This window comes from Eleutherodactylus coqui, chromosome 11 (genome assembly GCF_035609145.1).
Source record: "Eleutherodactylus coqui strain aEleCoq1 chromosome 11, aEleCoq1.hap1, whole genome shotgun sequence".
Classification (NCBI taxonomy): domain Eukaryota; kingdom Metazoa; phylum Chordata; class Amphibia; order Anura; family Eleutherodactylidae; genus Eleutherodactylus; species Eleutherodactylus coqui.
The window spans coordinates 4,345,362-4,368,504 of record NC_089847.1 but is presented as its reverse complement, the minus strand read 5'-3'; the positions used below and the strand labels follow the sequence as shown (position 1 = coordinate 4,368,504).

Sequence of the window (23,143 nt, the reverse complement as noted above, 5' to 3'; positions counted from 1 at the left end):
AGGGAGAAAAAAAGTGCCACTGACACCCGCCGCTATTTGACCTCTGACCTCCCGCAAACATCTGGACTTGGAGGTTTTGGGCTAAAAAAAATAAAGTAAGTAAGTGTGTCAAAACCAACGGAAACGAGGCGATTCTGAAAAAACAAAAGCAGCCGGTGACGCCGGCGTGCGATGACTCTGTGGTCACATGACCCTAATCACAGCGGGATCCTGCAGGACAGAGTCCAAGGCCGCCATGTCTCAATCCTCTTTATGAAGCGCAAATCTTGTTGCTCAATCCAGGTGTGATAACGAGGGAAGTCTATTATTCGGATAACTTAACCCTTCACTGACCGCTCCTCCGAGGGTTACTGAAAGGAGCAGCAGCAGTGGAGTCCATAGGGGGCGCTCTATACCTGTAGCATCCCCGAGTGGAACGTATGCCAATTAACCCCTTAGTGACGCGGCTTATATTAAACCTAAAAACTCAACGATTTTTTGGATTTCCATCTCCACTTTTCAGGAGTCATCGCCCCGGCCGGACGAGGAGTGATTTTTGCGCGGCGCGCTGTAGTCACTGTTGTACCATTTTGGGTCCATAGAACGTATTGTAAAACTTGCATTATTCATTTGCATCCCCTGCAGTGCCGCACGGAGCTCTGCGAGGACTGCATGTTTGTTGCCTGACGAGCTGCAGCTTTTATTGCTGCCATTTTGGGGTACTTACGGCTTTTGGCTCAGTTCTCCTGCCCTCTTTATAGCGTTTGCCCCACAGGATACAAAGGTTCTTTAAAAATAATTCTTTACACTTTATGTCCCTGTGGGGGACTTGAACCTGCACTACTATGACAGCTCTGATAGTACACTGCAGGACTTCTGTACTGCTAGGCATTATTGCTACTGGCCATGGCAACCCATTGGCTCTCCATGATTCCGTGTTGGAGGGCCGATCCCATTGGAGGGGGAGCGCCCTCCCTCTGTGATCCCTCCACAGTGTACATGCCTTGTACGGCAGTGGGGTTGGTGTTCTCACAGCCGCAGCCTCTGAACCTGCGCCATTCATAGGATGTAAATGTATGCCTGTTCGTGGGAACTGCTTCCTAGCCCGGACATACTATTGTGTCCCAGGGCGGGAAGGGGTTAAAGATTCAGGACACGAGTGGCTGATAACAGAGAACAGTAGTCTGCTTTAAAGGGGTTGTACCAGAATGACAAGTTCTGCCCTTTCCACAGGATAGGGGATAACTCGCTGATCAGTGGGGGTCTCTCCCATCACTGTGAGGGTCCATTCATCTCAGGGGGAGTGACGGCAGTGCCTCAGTACCGCAGGTATCTCAGCAGCTCTGTTGTAAGTGAATGGGGCGCTGGTGATCTTGCAGGACCTGCACTCTGTTCTGTCTCTTCCTCACTGTGAGGGGCGCAGTAACCCCGCAGTGAGGAGGTCGGGGACACGGGACCCCTGCTCTCGGGATCTGCTGAGACCCCCACCGATCAGCAGGTTAGGCCCGCCTTGTGGATATCCGGTGGACGGGGAAGGGGGGGAATAGAACTTGTCATTCAGGTACGACCCCTTTAAGTTTAGCAAAAGAGGAAATGAAAAGGTAACATCTTCAAGATCTTGGAAACAGCACAGCTGAGGGTTTGTCACAATGTGCCCAGTCCAAAGAATCCCCTGGGACTCCAGACTGATACATTGTATCCATTCACTGACAGCAAACACAGATCTTAGAAATGGAGAGGACTTGAGAGACTAAGTCTAACCCCAAGTCCACATAACGGACTGTGACTCGGTGGAGAACGCGGCGGGTTTCCCGGCTCCTCCTGCGGTGTCATGTGACCTATCAGTAAATGTCCCGGCAGGTAAGTGGCAGTGATTGGTGAGGCTTATCTCTGTGTGATTGACTCCTGCCCTGCAGTTTAGATTCTGCTCATTGATTTTCTGGTAACCTTGCTCCGGTGCGGAGGGGGCGCCGCTCGCTGATTGGCGCCGATGACCGCTCTTGTTGACAGATCGCAATAATGAAGCTTTGTGAGGGAATTATGGACATGGAATTAGCAGATTACTCGGCGCCGCTGGACTCCACGTACACCATGCTGGAGTTCGACAGTATCCGGGTGCTGCCCACTAATGCAGGTGAGGACGTGGGGTAATCGGGCTGGGGACATGCTGGGACTTGTAGTCCCCTATAGACTACAATATACGCGTGTCATTGTGTCCACCGGATTATATATAAAGGGCGATTGGCGTGATTTCCCATCAGGTGATTTCCACAGATCTCCTGCTGACCCCATCGATCAGCTGATATAGGACCTGGGGGGCAGCTAATGGAACCCCTAAATCCTCTACAGGAGGTAATGGTGGCTGTGGCCTCTTCTTGATTTGCTGCTATAGGTGGAGTTTTAGACGTGGCGCTGCTGGTCTCTGCTCTACGTGTCCAGATTACGTTTTTATAGCAGTTAGAGATCAGAGTCACATTGTATCATTCTGTCTAGTTGCAGTCACCACTAGGGGGAGCTCCCTGCACACTGATATATACAGCCACCACTAGGGGGAGCTCACTGTATACAGATATATCCAGCCACCACTAGAGGAGCTCCCTGCACACTGATATATACAGCCACCACTAGGGGGAGCTCACTGTATACAGATATATACAGCCACCACTAGGGGGAGCTCACTGTATACAGATATATATAGGTACCACTAGGGGGAGCTCACTGCATACAGATATACACAGCCACCACTAGAGGAGCTCCCTTCACACTGATATATACAGCCACCCCTATTGTTTCCATCAACTGATTACTATGTAACCGCGGTTCTGTAATGTTTGTATTTTGTCTCTCTGTATCCCCGTCTATGTAAGCGCTGCGGAATATGTTGGCGCTATACAAATAAAGATTATTATTATCTATACAGCCACCACTAGGGAGAGCTCACTGCATACAGATATATACAGCCACCACTAGGAGGAGCTCACTGTATACAGATATATACAGCCACCACTAGGGAGAGCTCACTGCATACAGATATATACGGCCACCACTAGGGGGAGCTCAGTGTATACAGATATATACAGCCACCACTAGGGAGAGCTCACTGCATACAGATATATACGGCCACCACTAGGGAGAGCTCCCTATATACAGATATATACAGCCACCACTAGGGAGAACTCAGTGTATACAGATATATACAGCCACCACTAGGGAGAACTCACTGTATACAGATATATACAGCCACCACTAGGGGGAGCTCACTGTATACAGATCTATGCAGCCACCACTAGGGTGAGCTCACTCTATACAGATCTATGCAGCCACCACTAGAGGGAGCTCACTGTATACAGATATATACAGCCACCACTAGGAGGAGCTCCCTGTATACAGATTTATGCAGCCACCACTAGAGGGAGCTCAGTGTATACAGATATATACAGCCACCACTAGGGAGAGCTCACTGCATACAGATATTTCATTATGTGGAGAGCGAGTAACAGAAGTCCCTAGGTAAGGCTTAAAGGGGTTGTCCAGCTGTAAACCATTGATGCCAGGTTTGTTGCCTGGGACTCCTGCCGATCAGCTCTTTGCTAGGCCACTATGATTGTGAACTGAGCTGACTTCTGTAGGAAGTAGCAGCTCCGTTTGTACTGTAGTTGCCAGGGCTGGTATTGCAGGCCAAGTTCCCTTTCATTGAAATGCCTGCAATACCAAGTTGGGCCACTACAGTAAGAATGGCGCTGTCTGCTTCCTGCAGAAAACGGCTCAGTACAAGAGTGCACCAGCCCAGTAAACGCTGATGCCATATCCCGAGGATAGGTAATCAATAGTTTACAGCCGACAACCCTTTTAATCATTATATCTGCAAGTTTCCAGTAGGCGTGTCAATCCATAACCTCTTCCAAGACCTCTGCTTGCTGTCACTTAAATGGAAACATTCATTGTTTAATACTTCTCCCACTGTCGATCTGTGCTGCTGATTGTCTGCACTGATACATTGTAACAAACCCTCAGCTGTACTGCTGTAAATCTGGACAAGTTGTCACCAGGAGACGCGGGACCCTCTCATTCACAAGATCAGCGCGGTCTCCGTGGTCGGACGCCATTTTATCTATAGATCGTGTAGCTATCGGAGATGATTCGCCCGCTATAGATGGCAGCAGTCCAGCATACCAGGCCGTTGTGTAATCTGCGGGCGGGGGGCGTGCGGGGTCAGCCGCGCCGCCGAGGGGTCACCTCAGTTTGTATTGTTTGCTGCGGAGTTAATCAGTTACATCTTTGCTGCCATCTTGTTTGGAAAACATCACGTGGAGAAGAGCAGAAAATGGCGCAAGTATGAGCGCCTGTGCGTAAGACCTCCAGCTGCCATTTTCCTCCTTGTCTCTTCTTGGAGGCCATCTCCGGCTTGGGGCGAGGGGTGATATGGTAAAAACGTGCGCTATACTTAGCGAGAGCGGCGACAATGTCCGACCGCTCTGCGCCTTCCATTGATATGAGCATTGCCATTGCCGCTGCGAGGAGGGGCCCCGCGGCCGGTTGGCCCCCATCCTGCGGATGCTGCAGACTTGCTCGGGAGTTGGGCTTGCGGTGTGGATTTCAGGGCTGACAACATGGCGGTTGAGATGTTGTTGTGCGCCGTTCTCGCCCTGTAGGCGGTGCCCGTGATGCTGGCGCAGCCTGGCGCTGACAGCTCCGATCGGCGACCTTTGATACCATTAGTTACTTTATGGTAGTTGGAATTAATGGCGCCATAAAACTAAAAGAGGCGCAGAGAGCTGAAGAGGCGGCGCGGCGCAGAACGTGCTGAACCCGCAGGCCATCATGTATTCTTAGTACTAGCACCATCATCATCCTCACCCTTAAAGGGGCGGCGGCCAGTTATTACAACCCTCAACACTGAAGCTTCAACGCCAAGAAGGAAAAGTCGTGGAATCATGGAAACCGCAGGATGAGTGGCCCGCTAATAACAAAACACTCAGTATTGAGGATGAGCCCCCCACCGAAGCCCCCGCAGTCACAGCCGGCGCCCAGCGAGGCTATTAACCCCTTAGTGACGCCGCCTGCTTTGGGCAGATTTTTAGGGGATTTTCATCTCCACTTTTCTAGAGCCCGGACGTTTTCCATTTCGTGTCGCCGCGGCCGAATGAAGGTGTTTGTTGCGCGGCGAGCTGCAGTTATCGGCACCGTTTTTGGGTCCACACAATGTTTTGTAGAACTTCTATAAAATGTTTTTGGGAGAAAATCCAGCAGTTCTGGCATCATTTTTGCAGTTTTTTACAGCGTTCATCACACAGATTAGCGCTAACTTCACGCAGGCGAGCGCCAGATCCGGCCGCTATTCATGGGACGATTTTGCGCTCGCCAACATGCGATTTTGCGGTGGATGCGAGGAGATTTTGTTTCTAAAGCGCCTCACATGACTTCGGTGACCCCGGCCGCGGCGAGGATCGTGGAGCGTCTGCACTTGTTTTCAATGGGGCAACATCGCGCCGCACCGCGCGCCCCCAGCCCGCCGCTGCTGTGCCGCTCACGTATGACCGCGTACAGAAGGACGGGGCTTATGTTCTCGTCCTGTTTTTTCACCCGTGTGAAGCCGGCCTGATCGACCCGTTACATTTTTTCTGCGGTCGGTACGATTACGAAAATATACAAATTATACATATTTTAGGCTTTTTTTTACTTTAGCATATTAAAAACTCTTTTTGGGAAACTGTTACCTCTTTGCTCCGCTGCATTCAGAGTCCGATAGCTTTTCTATTTTTCCACGGACGGAGCGCTGCGGGGCGGTGGGGTTTTTTGTGTGAAAAGCTCTAGTTTTTTTAGTACCATTTCGGCTTTTTTGATCACTTTTATTGCATTTTTGGGGAGGCAAAATGAACAAAATAAGCGTTTTAGATCCATTTTTAATGCTATTTTTTGCATGTTTTTTGCCTCGCAGCCTATTGGAGGAGTCGCTCCGGATACAAACGTGGGGCTTTATTTACTGATTTTAGGAACAAAGGGGAAAATGCACAAAAAAAGTTTTCATTTTTATTACTATTTTTTGTGTTTTTTATTTTTTTTATGAACCTGCAATGCTATGATTGCTCTGATAATACACTGCAGTACTTCTGTACTATTATTAGCGATCACAGACCATGGCAGACCTGGATGGCATTGTCTGGTATCTGGTTGCCATGGCAACCAATTGGCCTCTTGCAATTACATGGTTGTGGGCCGGTGATGAGCGTCCTCCCTCTGTGAACCCATTACACGTTGCGATTAACATTGATTGCAGCCTGTAAATGGTTAATAGCGGGAGGCTGTCTGTTGCGGATGGCATGGGTTGGCCTCCTGAGCCGGTGCCAGCCATAGGACATAAGTTTATGTCCATTTGTGGGAAACGCTTCCCGGCTGGGATGTGAGGTTCCTGTAGCGGGAAGGGGTTAATGAAGATTCGCTGCTGGCGGCTCCCTTTGCAATTGCCGACCAATGATGTCTCGGATGTGATCGACAGGAGACAAGTCCGGGGACGCTGCCAGCCAAGGTAGCTGTTGGGGAACAGGCGGCCCGGCTTTGTCATGTTCAAACACGGCTCCTAGGACACTTCGGAGAAATGGCGCCACCGCTGGTTCCACCACCAAATCACCATAAGGCTGAGCTGTTAGTGTACCTGCAGGGAAGACTGGAGGGTCCAGCTACCATACATTATGCCCCCCACACCCTAATGCCGAGAGTAGGACTGGTGTGACGCCCCCTCGTGGTGGCCTCTTCGTGGTGTTGCCCACATAGTCGCTGGACCAATCTCCGGCTGTCATTGTGTTTGAAATGGAAGCAGGACTCATCGCTGAAGATGACGGACCTCCATTCCGGCCTCCATTGCCATCTTGCTCTGCACCATGATAGCCTTCGAGGCCGATGGCGTGAGGTCAATGGAAGACCTGATGCTAGACGTTGGCTCGTAGCCCAGTGTGGTGCCAGCGCGTCCTGGTGGTTTATGTAGACACTGTTCGCCGCTGTAGGCTTGGGCTGTGTCGTCCATCTACACTCACCGTACAGAAGGGATCACTGTGCGCCATTCTTCTGATCGGCTGCTCCGTCCGCCTCCAGGTTCGCCTCCGTGCGTTTCTTGCCGTCCTTCCAGTTCATCATTGTTCTCCCAACCGCTGGGACCAGCACGGTTGAGCGGCGCTGACCTCTCGGCCTACGTGCGCGGCGATCTCCGCGAGTGATAAACCAAGGTCTCTTGGGTCAGGGATGCCGTCCCTCTCCGTCTGCAGTACGTGGTGATAACCGCCATGTCGGCGACCGGGTGGCATCGCAGTCATATCACATGAATTCATCTGATTCTTGAGGTTTCCTGTGGCTGCAAACTTTTACTTTTGATCTGCTTTTATACCATTGAAGCCCCGCCCACATGCCACAGATTGGCGCTAGGTGCTTGAAAACGTGATCATTTGCATATCTTAGCCACGCCCACAACTTCCTTGATTTGCATAACCTTCCGGCTTGTCCCTCTCGGTGCCGCTCGGTGCATTGTACAATCATCTCACCGGGTTTTACGGACGGTTTTCATCCAATTTTCGCAGTGCAACCGTAAATACGTTTATGAATCCCCTTAGTGATGTCACAGTCATGTGACCCCTGGCGCCTGGGCTGATGATAATGGCGCACACCATCTGTAAACTTGTCTCTTGTTTCCTGCAGAGATAATAACCGTGGAGTCGGGGAGTCCGGGAATCCTCAGCAACGGCGTCAGCGCCTTGTGCGCCATTTGTGAAGACCGAGCTACGGGGAAGCACTACGGAGCGTCCAGCTGTGATGGCTGCAAAGGGTTTTTCCGAAGAAGCGTGCGCAAGAACCACATGTACGCCTGCAGGTAACTACATGGCTGCACGAACTCCTGCAATACCCTGTGCTGCTCCCCCTACACACGGTGACGCGCCATTCCCAGTCCTCGCAGTATCGCCGCAGACTGTGGGCAGAAGTGGAAACGATTTGTGCTTCTTTCCACTGTAAACAGCCATGAAGTGCTGGAACATTCTCATCATCGCGGGCGGAGATCCTGTCCAGAGTGTTCACAGCTGAGGATATGTGACTATGTATCAGCCTGCAGTCCATTGTCTGGACTGGATACATTGTAACAAACCCTCAGCTGCGAGAAGTATTAAGTCAGTACAGATTCCCAGACTCACTGACAGCAAACTGCCGGGCCTTGAAACACAAACGGGCGGACTGCAACTAGCAGTCCTAACACAGCGCCCCCCGGAGGGGTCAGGCAATTACAGGAGTGCGACTGCACGGAGCCTGCGCAACGTATTAACCCATTGTTGCCAAATGGCTAATTTACACGGGCGGCTTTCGGGATGCGGTGAAGTGGAAAACTTTTTCAGTGAGATCGCAGAAAACTCGCCCGTTATTAGCGATTAGCGAGTTAAAAACCCCTCCGGCGCGAACGTGCGAATTTCATTGGAGTTCGATGGAGTTCCGAATTGTTCTCCTATTGAAACAACCTGCGATTTTTCTCGTCAGACGAATCACCAAGTCGCTGGTTGAAGCGCGATATCGGTCCGAGCCTCTCGGGTAATAATTGCGCTCGGCCATGTAAACGCAGCCTGTGTGATACTGACTGCTGTGTCTGGTCCCGATGTGGGGGATGCCGGTTGTAGTCGGTGACTAATGTGCGATTCCTCTCCGCAGGTTCAGCAGACAATGCGTCGTGGATAAAGATAAGCGCAATCAGTGCCGTTATTGTCGCCTGCGGAAATGTTTCCGAGCGGGAATGAAGAAAGAAGGTCAGTAAAAGGCGCTGTGGGTCACATGACCTAAAGGGGGGGCAGTGGGGTGTTGGCATCATGGGGTGACCTTGCATACGCTCGGAGACGGCACAGGTCTACATACGGAGGTGCTGCCAGATGCTCCACCTCTTAATATATTTGTCGCACTGTTCGGCGCGGTTTGGTCATAAGACGGATCTGTTTGGCTGGGGGGGGAGTGTGGCGGTTTCCTCAGCCGAGCGCTGAAGTGACGACTACTTACGGGGCGCACCGACTACTGAGGCTCCGTTCAGACCTGCTCACTGCTCCTGGCCGGCTGACCTATTCTATGATGGAACCGCACAGCGCCGGACGGACCGCATTCACAATGATGGCGTCTGTTTGGTTTCCGTTCAGCCGACCGGAATTTTACTGGACGGAAAAAGTCCATTTCATGCAGGATCTGCGACGGAATCCCCGAACGCACGCAGCTGTGCCCGTGGCACATGAGTGCCCGCCGCCCGTCCCACGGCCTCCGGCCAACTATTGCTCCAGAGCTTTACACAGGAGCAACAATTCCGTGACTGGGGGCGGAGCCTCTGGGGTCATTCCCGCCTCCATTCAGAGTAAGCGGGAGACGTAACTGTTACGGCCTGATGGTCGCTTCATTTATAGGTGACCTAAAGACCAAGCGCCTCCGACAGGTCAGTGATTTGTACACGGGACGACTATCGCCCAAATCCACTGCTTTCAGCGAGAATTCAAGCGATCGTCGCCCCGTTTAACGATACCTTTAAGTGGGTGTCTGAGACTCTGAACTAGGGGGAGGTCAGAGGTCACGTTCAGAGCCGCCGGCATGAAATACCGCACAAAAATCGTGCATGCAGGACTTAAAAATGCCAGCAGGTGCGGGAACCGAACGGACCCCATTCCAGTCAGCGGGGGTCTGCTGGGCAGTGTGGGGCCATTATGACCCCTTCATCCAGGGGATTCTGGTTTCCTGCTCCCATAAGAGATCCGTCCGCAGGACGCAGCGCAGAGGCGGATTTTGTTGGGTTTTTTCCATCTCCTGCATGTTAGAAATCCACGAGACGCCCGTAATTCCGCGCCAGAACGCTTTTCATCTTGCGGATTTTATCAGGTGCGGAATCCAAGCCCCACAGAGATAACATTGTGATGCAGGAATGGCGGAGCGGACTAAATCCGTCCCAAAGCAAACAGGAAAACGGGACGTGAAGCGCAGATGGGAATTAAGCCTAAATGTCCTCCGGTTGGTTTATAAACTTCCCACTACAATACTTCTCACAGCTGAGGGTTTGTTACAATGTATCAGTCTAGACAGTCCTCTGTGACTCCAGACTGATACATTGTAACAAACTATCAGCACAGGAGGAGAGATCTGTGCTGCGGCTGTTTTTATCCCAGAGGGTTGTCTACTCTGATACACTGTAACAAACCCTCAGCTGTGAGAAGCATTAGCGTGTATCTACAAGGGCGATATTCCCGTGTGATATGGAATAACTCGCAGAAGCCGCTCGCTTCAATCGCTACATGAACAGTTTTTCACTTTGAGGAGTTTAGTACAATCCTTCCTCTCGGTGAGTCTTACACGGGAACGGGCCATGAAATGTGTGGGACCCCGGCTGTCGGACGGCACTCCGAGCGCCAATGTGCTGTGCGAGGCAGGGAACACGAGAACCTCGGGCGTAATTCACCCATGTAAGTCGAACCGTAAGGTATATTCACACAGCGGATTCGCCACACGTTTCCGCTGTAGTTCCGCCCCCTCTGCGCCGCGGATCCACGCGGATTTACAGAATTCCCAACAAGATTTGGCGCAGAATCTGCATTCAGAAGTGACATCACCGCTCTTCATCTGCTCCATGTAGACGAGTGGATGGAAGATTCACTAATACGGATTCATGTGAACATCCGCTCAGGTCTGCGCAGGGGTTTCAGCAGCTACTCATGAGCAGGAATGTTTCCATTCACTGACAGCAAGCAGAACCTCAAATAATTGGGGAATCAAACCACAAAGGGGGGATTTATTATGTGCGGCCTTTTCTGAGATGTTTTGCTGGGGGCCGCGTTGCCGTTATTTGCGACAAATGTATCGCTGCCTCACCTGGATGATAAGTTAGTCGTACGTGGAGATACACCTGGAGGTGCGGGGTCACTTATTGCTCCGCCCACACGGGGAGACGGCGACAAATTCTGCAACTGAGAAGTTGCCATTCTTAAATCTGTCTATAAACTTATTTCACCCTCCGCCCCCTTCTCTGGAAAAGTGAAATGATGAGCGGAGGGCAGCGAGAGGAGGAACACCCCCCTGAGACGTTCTGGGGGCAGCGAGCGCTTCACTTCCCCAAACCTCCCTATCTGACGGCTGCAGAGCTGCTCATTACACGGGGGTCACAGCCTCTGTATATTGGGGGGCTCCCAGCTCCTGTCTCTGTATATAAGGGGACTCACAGTTCCTGTCTCTGTATATAGGGGGGCTCATTGGCTCTGATCCTGTATATAGGGGGGCTTGCTGGCTCTCTTTCTGTATATTGGGGGGCTCGCTGGCTCTGATCCTGTATATAGGGGGGCTTGCTGGCTCTCTCTCTGTATATTGGGGGGCTCGCTGGCTCTGATCCTGTATATAGGGGGGCTCGCTGGCTCTGTCTCTGTATATAGGGGGGCTCGCTGTCTCTGATCCTGTATATAGGTGGGCTCGCAGTTCCTGACTCTGTATATAGGCGGGCTTGTTGGCTCTATCCTTGTACATAGGGGGGCTCGCAGCTGTCTCTATATTGGGGGTGTCCGGCTCTTGACGTCACTTGGTGTTTGCTGTCCCTGCAGCCGTACAGAACGAGAGGGATCGGATCAGTCTGAGGAGAAGCAGCTTTGAGGACAACGGTTCGCTATCCATCGCTGTCCTGACGCAGGCGGAAGCCATGACGCAGCAGGTGAGACCCTCCGTGCCGCGAGACGAGCGTCCTGCAACTATTACACCGACTAACGAAACCTTATATCCGTGCGTTCGCTGTGTTGTGGATATCACCCCCAACTGAAGGCACGAGATCTGGGGCGGCGCTGCAGGATGACTTGCTGGCTGATGTTTATTCCTCCCGTCTTCGTGATCTCGGGCCTCGTTCGTGAGGTAGAATGTGCCGCGGATCTGAGTAGAATCTGCGCCGTTTCCGTATCACATCTCCTTGACGATCAGCGCAGAGGTTGACCCCCCGTGAAAAAGTGCTAAATCCACGAGCGAATCCGCAGTAAAGTGAGGTGCAGAAGCAGCTTATCCGTAGATTTCTGCTGCAGATGTTGAGGTGGAACCTGTACGGAAAAACCCAACGTGGAGCGCTGCGACCGCGGCCTCCGGAACGGATCATCACGCTGCTAATTGGCTTTGTTCTCTGAAAATGCGCAGTATTTACACCCTGAGCAGCGGCGCCGTTAGGGGCGCGTTCACATGGTATATCTGGATTGTAATGGGAATCCGCGGTCTTGTCTTGTCGGCACGTTTTTTCCTGTCGCATTGCGGTAAAATTAGAAGTGACGTCACTTTTTCACTTTCCGTTTCAGTTTTTGGCGTAGAAAACGACGGGATATTAAAACACGCGTCAAAATATGCATGGAATGCAAAAAAAGCGCCTGAAAGCAGAGAGTAGTTGCGAGGTTTATTTAGGCAGATTTTTTTGCCCCTTCAAATCCGCCGTGTGAACAAACCCGAGCGAAGCGCCAGCCCAGAGCCGCTAGTAACGGGAGGGATTGTGGCGAGAACCCGCTAACGGCGAACTATCATTCTGTAATTTCCTAATCGGATCCGCCGCAGATGCGACTCCCGGTTGATGGAGGACACAGAGTTGTGGGTCACTCAGGGGGCCGCGGGGGCCGTTGGTGTCACCACAAATCTCACGCTGATAAGATCATGAGGCATCGCTCCGGTCATTTAGGGGTTAACATTATACGCTGTCGCAGACAGGATACGGCGGTCCTCGATGCACAGAACAGTCCCGGAGGAGAAGTGATCCAGCGCGGCGCCACCTGGTGCCACTGTAGACTAGTACAGCTGGGGGGCACTGCCCGTACTGTAATCGCGCTGTACAGTTATCGCCTCCAGTCGCGATGAACCTCCGTTGCGCCAATCTATCACTCCGCAGCTTTTCGACATTTTATGGGGGTCATCTCGATAACTGGGATCTGCCGCCTCGCTCGCGGTTTTCTCGTCTCCAGCTCTCCTGTCTCGGTCCGGCATCCATGGTGGAGATTTCAATGAAGAAAATTGCTACGATCGGAGACGTCTGCGAGTCCATGAAGCAGCAGCTCCTCCTACTGGTCGAGTGGGCGAAGTACATCCCCGCGTTCTGTGAGCTGCCGCTGGACGACCAGGTAATACAGTCGCCATAGATGGAGGGCGGCAGCCGTCAGGTGTGACTGATAATGGCGACTTATAGCGCTTTGGAAATTAGCTGAAGCCAAAAACGGCGACTCGTAAGAGCGCCATTATGATTGCAGAACTATGTAGCCCCTCCTCCACTCGTTACGGGTATTTAGTATTCTTGTGCCTTCACCCCTCCCCTTCTTGTCTTCCCCCAGGTGGCGCTGCTGCGGGCGCACGCTGGCGCTCATCTCCTGCTGGGCGTGGCCAAGCGCTCCCTCCCGTATAAGGATTTCCTGCTTCTGGGTGAGAAACAAAGTATCATTTTATGACCCGGCTCCTCCCCCTGCGCAGAGCTGCTCTTTATCCCGTTCGCGGAGCGCGCTGAAGCAGATGTCCATTAAATTGTCACCACTGAAACTAATAGCTTTTTGCAACATCGCAATCAGCTGAAGATTAATTAACCGCAGGGCGGAGTCTAAGGAGAGTCAGTTTATACGCCATTAATGGGGAGAGTCACGAAAAATGGCGAAACGCAGGGTCTCCGTAGACTGTAATAACGTACTGAGCGCCGCACGTCCCTCCCGGCCCGGCTCTCTATTAGCGACGTAGCGTGTGATTTTCATGTGACTCTTCTAGTTAATGCCCGTCTCTTCTCATGTGACCCCTATATTACAAGCCCGCTCCTGTCATGTGACTTCTATATTACAAGCCCGCTCCTGTCATGTGACCCCTATATTACAAGCCCGCTCCTGTCATGTGACCCCCTATATTACAAGCCCACTCCTGTCATGTGACTTCTATATTACAAGCCCGCTCCTGTCATGTGACCCCTTTATTACAAGCCCGCTCCTGTCATGTGACCCCTTTATTACAAGCCCACTCCTGTCATGTGACCCCTTTATTACAAGCCCGCTCCTGTCATGTGACCTCTTTATTACAAGCCTGCTCCTGTCATGTGACCCCTTTATTACAAGCCCGCTCCTGTCATGTGACCCCTTTATTACAAGCCCGCTCCTGTCATGTGACCCCTTTATTACAAGCCCGCTCCTGTCATGTGACCCCTTTATTACAAGCCCGCTCCTGTCATGTGACCCCCTTTATTACAAGCCCGCTCCTGTCATGTGACCCCTTATGTTACAAGCCCGCTCCTGTCATGTGACCCCTATATTACAAGCCTGCTCCTGTCATGTGACCCCTTATATTACAAGCCCGCTCCTGTCATGTGACCCCTATATTACAAGCCCGCTCCTGTCATGTGACCCCTATATTACAAGCCCGCTCCTGTCATGTGACCTCTATATTACAAGCCCGCTCCTGTCATGTGACCCCTATATTACAAGCCCGCTCCTGTCATGTGACCCCTATATTACAAGCCTGCTCCTGTCATGTGACCTCCTGCCTCTGATTGTTCTTCCTCTTCATCCCTGCAGGTAATGACTTCATTATTCCCATGCAGTGCCCAGAACTGGAAATTGCGCGCGTGGCGGTGCGGATCCTGGAGGAGCTGGTGAAGCCGCTGCGGGACATCCAGATCGATGAGCAGGAGTACGCCTGCCTGAAGGCAATTATATTTTTTGATCCAGGTGAGAGCCACGTAAGGGGGAGGGGCTCCAGGGGCAAAGGTCACATGACCCACCGCCTTTCGCTACGCCCCCTGTTAAGGTACCTTTGTGGCGGTTGTGTGGACGTGGCGCCGTTCTGATTGCAGCCGTGTCTCCGCAGACTGTAAGGGGCTCAGCGACTCCAGTAAGGTGAAGAACATGCGCTTCCAGGTGCAGGTGAACCTGGAAGACTACATCAACGACCGGCAGTACGACTCCAGGGGGCGCTTCAGCGACATTCTCCTCCTCCTCCCCCCTCTGCAGAGCATCACCTGGCAGATGATCGAGCAGGTGCAATTCGCCAAGTTGTTTGGGATGGCGCGGATCGACAGCCTGCTGCAGGAAATGTTACTGGGAGGTAGAGTATCACCAGGGGCTTCACTGGGCCGACACACTGTAACGAAGGCTGCAGCACAAGCCTGGGGTGACCCACTGTAGCGAGGGCTTCAGCACAACATCGAAGGCTAATATCAGGGTGACACACTGTAGTGAAAGCTCTAGCCGCTCATATATCAATATCGGGGTGACCCACCGTAGCGAGGGCTCCGGCACAGTCCCGGGGTGACCCACTGTAGCGAGGGCTCCGGCACAGTCCCGGGCTGACCCACTGTAGCGAGGGCTCCGGCACAGTCCCGGGGTGACCCACTGTAGCGAGGGCTCCGGCACAGTCCCGGGGTGACCCACTGTAGCGAGGGCTCCGGCACAGTCCCGGGGTGACCCACTGTAGCGAGGGCTCCGGCACAGTCCCGGGGTGACCCCCTGTAGCGAGGGCTCCTGCACAGTCCCACGGTGACCCACTGTAGAGAGGGCTCCGGCACAGTTCCGGGGTGACCCACTGTAGCGAGGCCTCCGGCACAGTCCCGGGGTGACCCACTGTAGCGAGGGCTCTTGCACAGTCTCGGGATGACCCACTGTAGCGAGGGCTCCGGCACAGTCCTGGGGTGACCCACTGTAGCGAGGGCTCCTACACAGTCCCACGGTGACCCACTGTAGCGAGGGCTCCGGCACAGCCTCGGGGTGACCCACTGTAGCGAGGGCTCCGGCACAGTTCCGGGGTGACCCACTGTAGCGAGGGCTCCGGCACAGTTCCGGGGTGACCCATTGTAGCGAGGGCTCCTGCACAGTCCCGGGGTGACCCACTGTAGCAAGGGCTCCTGCACAGTCTCGGGGTGACCCACTGTAGCGAGGGCTCCGGCACAGTCCCGGGGTGACCCACCGTAGCGAGGGCTCCGGCACAGTCCCGGGGTGACCCACCGTAGCGAGGGCTCCTGCACAGTCTCGGGGTGACCCACTGTAGCGAGGGCTCCGGCACAGTCTCGGGGTGACCCACCGTAGCGAGGGCTCCGGCACAGTCCCGGGGTGACCCACTGTAGCGAGGGCTCCTGCACAGTCTCGGGGTGACCCACTGTAGCGAGGGCTCCGGCACAGTCCCGGGGTGACCCACTGTAGCGAGGGCTCCTGCACAGTCCCGGGGTGACCCACCGTAGCGAGGGCTCCTGCACAGTCCCACGGTGACCCACCGTAGCGAGGGCTCCGGCACAGTCCCGGGGTGACCCACTGTAGCGAGGGCTCCTGCACAGTCCCGGGGTGACCCACTGTAGCGAGGGCTCCGGCACAGTCCCGGGGTGACCCACTGTAGCGAGGGCTCCGGCACAGTCTCGGGGTGACCCACCGTAGCGAGGGCTCCTGCACAGTCCAGGGGTGACCCACCGTAGCGAGGGCTCCTGCACAGTCCCGGGGTGACCCACCGAAGCGAGGGCTCCTGCACAGTCCCGGGGTGATCCACTGTAGCGAGGGCTCCTGCACAGTCTCGGGGTGACCCACTGTAGCGAGGGCTCCGGCACAGTCCCGGGGTGACCCACCGTAGCGAGGGGTCCGGCACAGTCTCGGGGTGACCCACCGTAGCGAGGGCTCCGGCACAGTCCCGGGGTGACCCACTGTAGCGAGGGCTCCTGCACAGTCTCGGGGTGACCCACTGTAGCGAGGGCTCCGGCACAGTCCAGGGGTGACCCACTGTAGCGAGGGCTCCGGCACAGTCCCGGGGTGACCCACTGTAGCGAGGGCTCCGGCACAGTCTCGGGGTGACCCACCGTAGCGAGGGCTCCTGCACAGTCCAGGGGTGACCCACCATAGCGAGGGCTCCTGCACAGTCCCGGGGTGACCCACCGAAGCGAGGGCTCCTGCACAGTCCCGGGGTGATCCACTGTAGCGAGGGCTCCTGCACAGTCTCGGGGTGACCCACTGTAGCGAGGGCTCCTGCACAGTCCCGGGGTGATCCACTGTAGCGAGGGCTCCTGCACAGTCCCGGGGTGATCCACTGTAGCGAGGGCTCCTGCACAGTCTCGGGGTGACCCACTGTAGCGAGGGCTCCGGCACAGTCTCGGGGTGACCCACCATAGCGAGGGCTCCGGCACAGTCCCGGGGTGACCCACTGTAGCGAGGGCTCCTGCACAGTCTCGGGGTGACCCACTGTAGCGAGGGCTCCGGCACAGTCCCGGGGTGACCCACTGTAGCGAGGGCTCCGGCACAGTCTCGGGGTGACCCACCGTAGCGAGGGCTCCTGCACAGTCCCGGGGTGACCCACTGTAGCGAGGGCTCCTGCACAGTCCAGGGGTGATCCACTGTAGCGAGGGCTCCGGCACAGTCTCGGGGTGACCCACTGTAGCGAGGGCTCCTGCACAGTCCCGGGGTGATCCACTGTAGCGAGGGCTCCTGCACAGTCTCGGGGTGACCCACTGTAGCGAGGGCTCCTGCACAGTCTCGGGGTGACCCACTGTAGCGAGGGCTCCGGCACAGTTCCGGGGTGACCCACTGTAGCGAGGGCTCCTGCACAGTCTCGGGGTGACCCACTGTAGTGAGGGCTCCTGCACAGTTCCGGGGTGACCCACCATAGCGAGGGCTCCTGCACAGTCCCGGGGTGACCCACTGTAGCGAGGGCTCCGGCACAGTCTCGGGGTGACCCACCGTAGCGAGGGCTCCTGCACAGTCCAGGGGTGACCCACCGTAGCGAGGGCTCCGGCACAGTCCCGGGGTGACCCACTGTAGCGAGGGCTCCTGCACAGTCTCGGGGTGACCCACTGTAGCGAGGGCTCCGGCACAGTCCCGGGGTGACCCACTGTAGCGAGGGCTCCTGCACAGTCCCGGGGTGACCCACCGTAGCGAGGGCTCCTGCACAGTCCCACGGTGACCCACCGTAGCGAGGGCTCCGGCACAGTCCCGGGGTGACCCACTGTAGCGAGGGCTCCTGCACAGTCCCGGGGTGACCCACTGTAGCGAGGGCTCCGGCACAGTCCCGGGGTGACCCACTGTAGCGAGGGCTCCGGCACAGTCTCGGGGTGACCCACCGTAGCGAGGGCTCCTGCACAGTCCAGGGGTGACCCACCGTAGCGAGGGCTCCTGCACAGTCCCGGGGTGACCCACCGAAGCGAGGGCTCCTGCACAGTCCCGGGGTGATCCACTGTAGCGAGGGCTCCTGCACAGTCTCGGGGTGACCCACTGTAGCGAGGGCTCCGGCACAGTCCCGGGGTGACCCACCGTAGCGAGGGCTCCGGCACAGTCTCGGGGTGACCCACCGTAGCGAGGGCTCCGGCACAGTCCCGGGGTGACCCACTGTAGCGAGGGCTCCTGCACAGTCTCGGGGTGACCCACTGTAGCGAGGGCTCCGGCACAGTCCAGGGGTGACCCACTGTAGCGAGGGCTCCGGCACAGTCCCGGGGTGACCCACTGTAGCGAGGGCTCCGGCACAGTCTCGGGGTGACCCACCGTAGCGAGGGCTCCTGCACAGTCCAGGGGTGACCCACCATAGCGAGGGCTCCTGCACAGTCCCGGGGTGACCCACCGAAGCGAGGGCTCCTGCACAGTCCCGGGGTGATCCACTGTAGCGAGGGCTCCTGCACAGTCTCGGGGTGACCCACTGTAGCGAGGGCTCCTGCACAGTCCCGGGGTGATCCACTGTAGCGAGGGCTCCTGCACAGTCCCGGGGTGATCCACTGTAGCGAGGGCTCCTGCACAGTCTCGGGGTGACCCACTGTAGCGAGGGCTCCGGCACAGTCTCGGGGTGACCCACCATAGCGAGGGCTCCGGCACAGTCCCGGGGTGACCCACTGTAGCGAGGGCTCCTGCACAGTCTCGGGGTGACCCACTGTAGCGAGGGCTCCGGCACAGTCCCGGGGTGACCCACTGTAGCGAGGGCTCCGGCACAGTCTCGGGGTGACCCACCGTAGCGAGGGCTCCTGCACAGTCCCGGGGTGACCCACTGTAGCGAGGGCTCCTGCACAGTCCAGGGGTGATCCACTGTAGCGAGGGCTCCGGCACAGTCTCGGGGTGACCCACTGTAGCGAGGGCTCCTGCACAGTCCCGGGGTGATCCACTGTAGCGAGGGCTCCTGCACAGTCTCGGGGTGACCCACTGTAGCGAGGGCTCCTGCACAGTCTCGGGGTGACCCACTGTAGCGAGGGCTCCGGCACAGTTCCGGGGTGACCCACTGTAGCGAGGGCTCCTGCACAGTCTCGGGGTGACCCACTGTAGTGAGGGCTCCTGCACAGTTCCGGGGTGACCCACCATAGCGAGGGCTCCTGCACAGTCCCGGGGTGACCCGCTGTAGCGAGGGCTCCTGCACAGTCCCGGGGTGACCCACTGTAGCGAGGGCTCCGGCACAGTCCCGGGGTGACCCACCATAGCGAGGGCTCCTGCACAGTCCCGGGGTGACCCACTGTAGCGAGGGCTCCGGCACAGTCTCGGGGTGACCCGCCGTAGCGAGGGCTCCGGCACAATATTGGATATCGGGTGACCGACTACTGATTACACAAAGCGAAGAGATCCGGGTAAACGATATAATCGATCTCCCCGTATTTAAAGGGCCGGTAGCCCCCTGTACATAAAGCTTCGTCACTATGTACTGCTGAGAAGGAGTATATTAATCCCTCCCACCTGTGTAGATCTCTGCTTCCTGTCAGTGAATAGAACTGTCTATGTGCTGAGGCCGTTATCAGTCCAGCGGGATCCCCTAGCAGAGCTGTGAGGTTCTGGTGCCGTCCGCGTGTTCGTCCAATGATACAAGCAATGTTCTGATACATTTCGGGTCTAATGGGAATCTCTCCGTAGGATCGGCGGTGGACGGCGGCCATCATTACCTGCATGTGGCTCCCTCCAGCCTCAGCCTGGAGCTCCTCCCTGCTCACACCTTGCATGCGGCCGCCCCGGTGCTGCTCTCAGGTGAGCCTTACCTTTCTTCTGTTACCGGGGAGGTGGTGGATATCCGTGTGGAGCCGTCGCTGTCTTGGCGATAACTGCGCCACTTTCTGATGTCTGAGCGGTTTTCACGGGTTTACAGTAACTTTACCCGCGAAAACCAGGCAGCCGTAACTCGTCGCTCCAGTCTGGATGTTGTGACTCCCCAGGGAGCCGGGGCATTGCTGGGGTCCTCAGAGATCAGGGGCACAAGGTCCCGAGGCATATGATGCCCCCCCCCCTCCGGATATATATGCATTGTTACCGCAATACCTGCAGCAGATATTCCCACCATGCAGGAACCGCATCCCATCTGCATGAGGTTACCGAACAGAAGGGACTATACCAATAATAATACCGCCACGCCGTGACCCTACATAGTAACCATTACATCCATAGGCTACTGTATAAAAACACTGCACAAACATTACTATTACCGCCACATACGTGACCACAGTGCCTTTATATCCCCTGATCACATGACGTCCATTCTAACTGCTTTGTGCACTTTTCCTGACTTTTCTATCCAGCCCAGAGCATCATGATCACTTCTTCCAGCCACGATGTGTTTCTGCAGCAGCGCTCTGCTCTCTTCACAGTATTCATGCCATCTGTTACTTCTCAAAGGCAAGAAATCCCACTTGGGTGTGCCACCTTATAACGTAAGAATGCCCCACTGGAGAGACCCTTTTATAATGACCCCCCCCTCCCCCGCAATATTGTTGATAATGATAGAGCTTGGAGTCAGAGGCTTCCTGTTCTGCCCTTGTGTTACCCGGAGTCACAGAGGATCTACTTAACCCCTTCCTAACCCAGGGTGTAGATGTACGGGCGTACATTTAAGACGTATGAATGGCGCAGGCTCAAAAGCTGCAGCAGGAGCTGCCTGAGACTTACAGCCGGCCTCAGGCTGCAACAGCGGGGATCAGCAAGAACACAGATCCCCTTTTAACCCTTTATGTGCCGCAATCAATGTTGATCACGGCATGTAATGGGGTCACGTAGGGCCTGTGCTGTCATCGGCCCTACTCCATGTAATCGTGGAGGGCCAATGTGTTGCCATGGCCTGTGATTAGCGATAATACATTGGAAGTACAGAAGTATTGCAGTGTATTATCAGTGCAATTGTAGCATCACAGGTTCAAATCCCTCTAGGGCTTTTGAAAAGTGAAGATGAAAATCCCCCCCAAAACGGTTATGTTCTTATGGCCAAAATAGGCTGCATCACTAAGGGGTTAATAAACCCACAAACGCTATACGCACCTCCGGGGTCTCCCTTCATGCTCTATCACAGTCCCATGTGTGGGTGGTGCGATGTAGTGATGTCATCACGCCGCCTACAGCCAATGATGGAGCAGGACGCCTCCGACTCCCCGCTCTACCATCGTTATCAACCATATCAGCACCGCTTGGGGATTCGGGGAATATGCCCATCCCTGGCACTGAGCTCGATGGCCACAGTGGGGCGTTGATGCATGATGCAAACGGTGGCGCCCGACTAACGCTCCGATCAGGTCAGCCATTTCTCTGCGCCATTCAATGGAAAAATGTAAAGCGCGAGTCGTGCGGCTGTGATGGCGCGGTAACAAGGGGGTTGGTGGCCCTTTAAGCTCGCGCTCTCACTGTAACACAATGTTTTCTTCTGCTTTCCCAGAATCTCCGGACTCTTCGCTCTCTTCTCCGCCCACCAACAATGAAGACTACAAGCTGCACAGCGGCGCCCCCGCGCCCGTCCTGCACCGCACCGTCATCGCCAAGAAGGAGATCCTATAGACACGGAGCAGCCGCTCTGCGGAGGACCCGGGGGTTTATTTTTAAGCCTTTTATAAAAAGTAGTGACCTGAACTTCCTGGCGGCGGATGATGGGAGTCGCAGTCACCACGGAAACCATATTTTTAAGTCTTAAATGTGTTGGGCGGAGCCATCTGGAGCCACACCCCCTATATAATAACTGTAAATCAATGAATACAATGGAGGCCAGAAAATCGTCCTTGTCGCTGACCGCGCAGTGTTTGCTGTGTCCGCCTACGATTCGCCATCCGTCACCGTGTTGTAGCAGAAGGAACGGACGTAAAAACCTGAGGAGTCAAGAGGCGAAGACGTAAGCGTCAGGAAATGGTGTTCGTACCGCGCAGCACGGAGACTCGGCCGTCCTCTCTGTAATCGCTGGGGGCCATGCAGCCCGCCACAACCGACTACGGTGGGCATGGGGACGTCTGCAAGCACTTAATACCAACGCATTGAAGGACTCTGGGGAGCGCGCGCGGGCGGGGGGAGGGCAGGGGGGGCGGAGTGAGGGCGGAGTGAGGGCAGGGGGGCGGCAGGAGAGGAACCAGGCCTGAATGCCCAGAAATCTTCCTGCATTAAACATGTTTACAGTAAACTTCGCCAACAAATGCAAAACCTTCCAAACTGACTGTCCAACTACACTGCAGTACCTGCTGAGCGCCCCCTGCTGGCTCTGTGTCTTTGTTGCTTGTTCTGCATCGTTCACAAACCTAATTCTTCTAATAATTTAGAACCCTACATGATAGATAAAGAGCATTAGTGTCATGGCTGCCATACTACAGCGACTGCGGGGTGTGACAGACGGGCTCCACTATAGACGTGAGGCATCACCCACTATAGACACCTGTATGAGGTGCGAGCCATCACTCACTATAGACACCTGTGTGAGGCGTGAGGCATCACCCACTATAGACACCTGTGTGAGGCGTGAGGCATCACCCACTATAGACACCTGTGTGAGGCGTGAGGCATCACCCACTATAGACACCTGTGTGAGGCGTGAGGCATCACCCACTATAGACACCTGTGTGAGGCGTGAGGCATCACCCACTATAGACACCTGTGTGAGGCGTGAGGCATCACCCACTATAGACACCTGTGTGAGGCGTGAGGCATCACCCACTATAGACACCTGTGTGAGGCGCGAGGCATCACCCACTATAGACACCTGTATGAGGTGCGAGGCATCACCCACTATAGACACCTGTGTGAGGCGTGAGGCATCACCCACTATAGACACCTGTGTGAGGCGTGAGGCATCACCCACTATAGACACCTGTGTGAGGCGTGAGGCATCACCCACTATAGACACCTGTGTGAGGCGTGAGGCATCACCCACTATAGACACCTGTGTGAGGCGCGAGGCATCACCCACTATAGACACCTGTGTGAGGCGCGAGGCATCACCCACTATAGACACCTGTGTGAGGCGCGAGGCA

General features: G+C 55.2%; 1 protein-coding gene across 1 annotated transcript; it reads left to right on the top strand.

Moving 5' to 3' along the window:
- Positions 1–1,998: 1,998 nt before the first annotated feature.
- On the top strand, positions 1,999–22,166 carry LOC136582875 (hepatocyte nuclear factor 4-beta-like). The gene is made up of 10 exons (XM_066584158.1): positions 1,999–2,113; positions 7,666–7,837; positions 8,659–8,753; positions 11,559–11,665; positions 12,939–13,094; positions 13,302–13,389; positions 14,517–14,669; positions 14,809–15,045; positions 19,791–19,901; positions 21,571–22,166. Exons 1-10 carry the CDS (start codon positions 1,999–2,001, stop codon positions 21,687–21,689), a joined length of 1,353 nt encoding a protein of 450 aa, XP_066440255.1. The 3' UTR covers positions 21,690–22,166.
- The last annotated feature ends 977 nt before the right edge of the window (positions 22,167–23,143 follow it).